A 6813-nucleotide genomic window follows, 5' to 3' on the forward strand; every position below is an offset into this window, starting at 1 on the left:
TCCATTCGCTTCGTCTTGATCTGTTGATGTTATTTCATGTCTCGTTTGTCCATTGTGACGGTGAGAAAGCCAGGGAAATGTCCCGGAGATATACTGAGAAATCTTTGTAACAGCATTTTCCTGCGATCACAGCTGTTCACAGCTACGAGGCTGGGACCGCTTCCATTCGCTTCGTCTTGATCTGTAGATGTTATTTAATGTCTCATTTGTTAATTTTGATGGATAAAAGGTTGTACATTTAGTGAATTCAGAGTTTCTAAGATGCAAAAGTAGGCATGTTTGAGTACTCAGGTCCAGTGGCTCACTGCGTTAATGCTCGCCCCTGGATGCGGTTGGTCGCGTGTTCGAATCCATGCTGTGGCATACTTTTTTTCATTTTCACCCTTTTTCTATGGATCTCCAAAAAGTCAACTTTGACTTTTTCTGAGTCTGGAGGAATTCAAGGGGAGTTTTCAGGGGAGTGCGTTCTCTCTGCCATCTCCTCCCTGTGTGTGTGTTGCTGCATGCAGCAGCTACGTGTGTGTGTGTAAACTGCCCCTCCCCTTCGCAAGCAGGCGGGGGAGAGAGAGATGTTTCGTCTCGATTTACACATGCTATGACTCCGGGGGTACTTCCATTCGCTTCGTCTTGATCTGTTGATGTTATTTCATGTCTCGTTTGTCCATTGTGACGGTGGCAAAGCCAGGGAAATGTCCCGGAGATACACTGAGAAATCTTTGTAACAGTATTTTCCTGCGATCACAGCTGTTCACAGCTGAGTCATTCTATAATTAGGGGTACATTTCACATCAACCAAAAAGTCAAGAAATTACTGTTTTTTTTAATAAATAATCTAGTTGTTTTCATAAAATACTCTCTCAACGTGCTAAATTCATCAACTGCCAAGCTTAAGCTTTGATGACTTTTAAAACATTATAATGAAAATAAACATTCAATGCATTATTTTGTCAACTGTGTTACAGACAAATGATATGTCATATAAAACATGAATGAAGTACTACACATTTGATAAAACATTTGTTTGAAAGTTTTTAAGTCTATTCACTAGGGTTTTGGAGATGTTCTGTCTAACTGATCTGAAAATATGAAATTTAAGCTTAATGATGGACATTCTGTGAGGTGCTATCATCAAGGATGAATCCTTTTTCGACGTAAATCCATGTTAAATTGACTTTAGAGTTATTCACCATCCTTATGTAAAACTTCCCTTTCTAGAGAAATACCCCATAATTTGTCTTACAAATAAACCAACATTTCAAATATTTATTACACAAAAAAACACACGGAACACAGTTGACAGACACAGTAACACAGTTGATGAAGTAACACAGGTGACAGGACGCATTAAGAGAACAACAGAAACCTTTCTTAAAGATAACATTTTTATTTTGATCACAAAAGTGATGAATTAAGAAGATTAAAAAACATCACAATACTTAAACTCATCTCATAGCTACTGTGAACATAGTTAAAAATTGTATTTAATACATCTTTTCACATCCCTAACTTCTGTCCTTAACTCAAGTAGAATCCAAACATCTTCAACTTTAACATATTCTACATTTAAAAAACATTTTTTTCCTTTTATTAATCTCATGCACAAAACATTTATAACTCATCCTCTTGTATTTCATTTTTATGTTTCGTGTTTCTTTTGTTTTAAGACAGTTCACATCGCTGAGATCTTTGACCATATGTCTCTGTCGATCTCCACATGTCGTGAGGTCACAGAAGTTGGTGGAGGAATAATTCTGATCATGTCCTCATGTAAATACCACAGAACATCCTCCCGCTTAGGCCAGAAAAAGCGATTGACTCCAATCCGGTGCATACATTTAACCTCAACATGACTTTCATTCACCTCTTGTATTATTCCAGGATAAATGTTGTCATCATAATTTAAGATACACCACTGGCCGATGATGTCTGTGTTTTGCCAATGTATTTGGGCCTCATGCAGACTCTCATCCTCCTGTGTGGGTGCTGTTGCCTGAGCCTCAAAGGTGAAGGTTTTCGTGTTGTAACACTGACACTCCAGGGTCTGTCTTGTTGAGCAAAGGCAGCTCACATCCCGGTAACTGATTCGTCCCGGGGTCACTTTTACCACTTGGTGAATGCGCATGGTTGATGGCACCACCGGGAGACGATCTGGCATGCTCTTTGTCGATTCATCTACTCTATCCTCACTGATAAAGAAGAGTTTGACTTTGGTCTGTGCATCCACCAGTGAATTGAAGAAGAGCTCAGGGTTGGGGATATCTTTCCCATGGCTAACAAGCCTGTCAGCAGTCCTTTTGAGGAGGCCTCCAACTCCATCTGGAGCACCCTTACCATGGCTTGCCTCAAAAAAGTTCCAGGTGCCTGACTGGAAACCACACTTTTGCAGCTTAGTACAAAACAGATAGAAATTGCCTTTCTGTCTGTATTGTGTGCACGGCCCATCACTAAAGAAATGCACAACAGTCACTTTGGGATAGGAAGCCCTGACCAGGTTGAGTATTGGGGATAGGTGGGTCCATATGGCTGCAGGGCCTTTCTCCTTTGATGGACTGATTGTGCTAAAGCACACATGCTCTTCCACTCCACCAACATGTAGAACTCCAGTGTGGAGAGTTGCCTGCTGCTGGTTTGATGCAAAATGTACAGCTTGGATTTCAGAGGAGTACTTGCAGGCGTAATTTTCGGAGAAATCGACATGAATTAAGCATTCATGATCTGTCATGCTCCTCTTTAGTTCCCGGTAGTAGGTGAATTGCTGCTTTATGTTGAACTGGTGTCTTTTGAAGTGTGTAAGTTGGCGCTGGAAGAGCTCGAGTACATCCTGCAGAGTCGTTTCTGTCTTCTTTTTCATTGTCATTTTGACAGCCATTTTTTCTTTTTCCCCTTCCTTGTTCTTCTTCTCTCTGAGAACAGTCTCCGTTTTCCACTGTGTGATAAAAACACTTGCTTGCAAATCTCCCTCACTTGCGACTGGAAAGTCTCTATCTTTGCAGTTAGGACATTCATTGTACATGCAGTCTTTTGACTTTGAGTCACAGCATATTGACTCTGCCATTCCCTCCAAGTCAGTTCTCCCAATGAGTCGGAGAGAATGTAGTTTCTCTGCAAGAAAACAAAGATTTTCATGTACCTTGCAAAGGCAGGTCTCTCTGTCTGCAATGGATGGCTGGACTACCCAGAAGGGCCGCATACGGCAGAACAAAGAATATGAGATCCTGCAGTTGGGGCTCTCAAGGAGGAATCTCCTGTGCAGGTTTCTCATGGTGTCGTTTAAGAACCTTTTCTGTTTTTTTTTCTTCCCTCTTGTTATTGTTTGGGATTTTCCAGCTGTGAGACGGCTATTCTCATCCCTTGTCATGAAGGACAGAACGTTGTTGCCCAGTTTATAGCATAAATATCTATACTTCAACTTGTTGGGGATGGTGGATATCTCACTGTGGCTCTGTTGTTTTCTTGAAATTGATAGGGTCTCCTGGATTCTTTTTTTGAACTTGTATTTTTTCAAGATCCTTCCTGACACAAGAGCTGCAATTACCTGCCTAGTCTTTTTGTGTGTGGTAGAGGCATACTTTGTACTAATGTTGTCCACTAGGGCATGGTGGAAAACTAATGTTGTGTGCACTTCTGTAGGCACAGAAATCCTTCCTAACAGGCGCCTGGTTTTTGATCTGGGTGACTCTGACACTTGCTGTAGCCTTGTAAATCTTTTTCTATATTTGTCAGTTTTTCTCTTCTGTTGTTTGAGTAATTCATTCAAAGCTTGAACCTCCCTGTATAACTTGGACTCCCTTCTCTTGACTTTCTTCCTTCCAGCAATTCTCTGTCTGAAGTGATACACAAAGCAATGGATCATGTATTATATGCTTACTGAATGGAGTAATGATGACAAGCAGTTACTAGTGTCTTATCATGTATTATCATTTCATAATCAAATCTATTCTTAAACTTGTTTTCTGTGTTTCAATAAATCTTTACCTTGGCATGTCAGGCTGTGGAACATTTTCAGGACTCTGGGGTGGGGTAACCTGATTCTCTATCACTTTCTTTCTCTCTCTGCTCTGGTGTTGGGCTCTTCTCCAGTATGTTCGTTTCCTTCTCTTCTCCCTCTCACTTAAATCTTTTACTGTCTTCACCTTCCCTAGGTTTTTGTTGTCATGCCATGTCTCTCTGTGTTTCTGTAAGTATGCTGCCCGTCTCTGAGGATCAGAATTACGCCGTGCCCTGTACTGGCGCTGCTTCTCTGCAGCAGATAACTTCATCGCTCTAAAACACAAATAACTCGGTTTAAGGATCATGTCAAACCACTGAATATCAAAATCATCCATACCCTGTGAAGTTTCATTTCAACATTCAATATAAGCATAAACTATGACAATAAACTGCCAACATTGTCAACTGTGTTTATCCCTGTCAACCGTGTTACAGTTGATAGGTAACACAGTTGAGAGGTAACACAGTTGACATTTCCGCCATTTTAGCGTCTTGTGCTAACTGCAGACCTTCAACCGGTCACCACATTACCTTGATAAAATCATGTTTTTATGCACCCTCTCTGTATATTTGTAAATATAATATCTAAAGTAAGTTCACAAAAACATGTTGATAACACAGTTGATGATCAATTAACCCACTCTATGCGTACACTTTAATATTGATGAAATATTGAAGAGGAGAAGTACAAACTTGCCTCACTGTCTTCAGAATTCCCTCCAAAAAGGAAATGACATCACTTGATACTGTAAATATGACTTTGGAGCAAACCATTGATAATTTATAGGGGTGTTTTTAATGGGTAACACAGTTGACAGAGATTTCTTGGACACGCACAAAATGGGTGATTTTATGTACACAAATGAGCCAAATAGTTTTGAAAACACCTTGTTTATATTCTAATGATTATTTTAATTAAACAATAATGAAAATTATTTACAAAAATATGTATGTTATTGCTTAACTGAAGAGCAAACCCTGACATTTAGCAAATCGGACAGCACCAAAACAGCAAATTCCAGCACTGAATATGCATTTTCTGCTAAATACATTATGTGATCTGTCGGCTTTTTGTATTAAATGAAATAAATATGTGCCCCAATATAAAATTGATCATTGCATTAATTTAATACTTAATAAAATGGATTACCACAACCTATGGACATGACATGTACCCCTAATTATAGAATGACTCAGCTACGAGGCTGGGACCGCTTCCATTCGCTTCGTCTTGATCTGTAGATGTTATTTCATGTCTCATTTGTTCATTTTGATGGAGAAAAAGTTGTACATTTAGTGAATTCAGAGTTTCTAAGATGCAAAAGTAGGCATGTTTGAGTACTCATGTCCAGTGACTCACTGCGTTAATGCTCGCCCCTGGATGCGGTTGGTCGTGTGTTCGAATCCATACTGTGGCATACTTTTTTTCATTTTCACCCTTTTTCTATGGATCTCCAAAAAGTCAACTTTGACTTTTTCTGAGTCTGGAGGAATTCAAGGGGAGTTTTCAAGAGACTCTACCCGCCTTATGAGGCACTATTTTCGAATACTTTTTTCCATTTTCACCCTTTTTCTATGGATCTCCAAAAAGTGAACTTTTACATTTTCTGAGTCTGGAGGAATTCAAGGGGAGTTTTCAGGGGAGTGCGTTCTCTCTGCCATCTCCTCCCTGTGTGTGCGTTGCTGCATGCAGCAGCTGCGTGTGTGTGTAAACTGCCCCTCCCCTTCGCAAGCAGGCGGGGGAGAGAGAGATGTTTCGTCTCGATTTACACATGCTATGACTCCGGGGGTACCTCCATTTGCTTCGTCTTGATCTGTTGATGTTATTTCATGTCTCGTTTGTTCATTGTGTCGGTGGGAAAGCCAGGGAAATGTCCCGGAGATATACTGATAAATCTTTGTAACAGCATTTTCCTGCGATCACAACTGTTCACAGCTACGAGGCTGGGACCGCTTCCATTCGCTTCGTCTTGATCTGTAGATGTTATTTCATGTCTCATTTGTTCATTTTGATGGAGAAAAAGTTGTACATTTAGTGAATTCAGAGTTTCTAAGATGCAAAAGTAGGCATGTTTGAGTACTCAGGTCCAGTGACTCACTGCGTTAATGCTCGCCCCTGGATGCGGTTGGTCGTGTGTTCGAATCCATACTGTGGCATACTTTTTTTCATTTTCACCCTTTTTCTATGGATCTCCAAAAAGTCAACTTTGACTTTTTCTGAGTCTGGAGGAATTCAAGGGGAGTTTTCAAGAGACTCTACCCGCCTTATGAGGCACTATTTTCGAATACTTTTTTTCATTTTCACCCTTTTTCTATGGATCTCCAAAAAGTGATCTTTTACATTTTCTGAGTCTGGAGGAATTCAAGGGGAGTTTTCAGGGGAGTGCGTTCTCTCTGCCATCTCCTCCCTGTGTGTGTGTTGCTGCATGCAGCAGCTGCGTGTGTGTGTAAACTGCCCCTCCCCCTCGCAAGCAGGCGGGGGAGAGAGAGATGTTTCGTCTCGATTTACACATGCTATGACTCCGGGGGTACCTCCATTCGCTTCGTCTTGATCTGTTGATGTTATTTCATGTCTCGTTTGTCCATTGTGTCGGTGGGAAAGCCAGGGAAATGTCCCGGAGATATACTGAGAAATCTTTGTAACAGCATTTTCCTGCGATCACAGCTGTTCACAGCTACGAGGCTGGGACCGCTTCCATTCGCTTCGTCTTGATCTGTAAATGTTATTTCATGTCTCATTTGTTCATTTTGATGGAGAAAAAGTTGTACATTTAGTGAATTCAGAGTTTCTAAGATGCAAAAGTAGGCATGTTTGAGTACTCA

The 6813-nt window shown here is 40.7% G+C and overlaps 1 protein-coding gene across 1 annotated transcript; it reads right to left on the reverse strand.

The window, feature by feature from the left end:
• Positions 1-1249: 1249 nt before the first annotated feature.
• Positions 1250-5179, reverse strand: LOC307027692 (uncharacterized protein). Its single transcript, XM_079695976.1, has 2 exons — positions 3976-5179; positions 1250-3824 (listed from the first exon to the last, which is right to left on the reverse strand). The coding sequence occupies exons 1-2, from the start codon at positions 4323-4325 to the stop codon at positions 1670-1672; spliced, it is 2505 nt and encodes an 834-aa protein (XP_079552102.1). The 5' UTR covers positions 4326-5179; the 3' UTR covers positions 1250-1669.
• Between the last annotated feature and the right edge of the window lie 1634 nt (positions 5180-6813).

This window comes from Notothenia rossii (assembly GCF_949606895.1).
Source record: "Notothenia rossii genome assembly, contig: scaffold_28, whole genome shotgun sequence".
Lineage (NCBI taxonomy): Eukaryota > Metazoa > Chordata > Actinopteri > Perciformes > Nototheniidae > Notothenia > Notothenia rossii.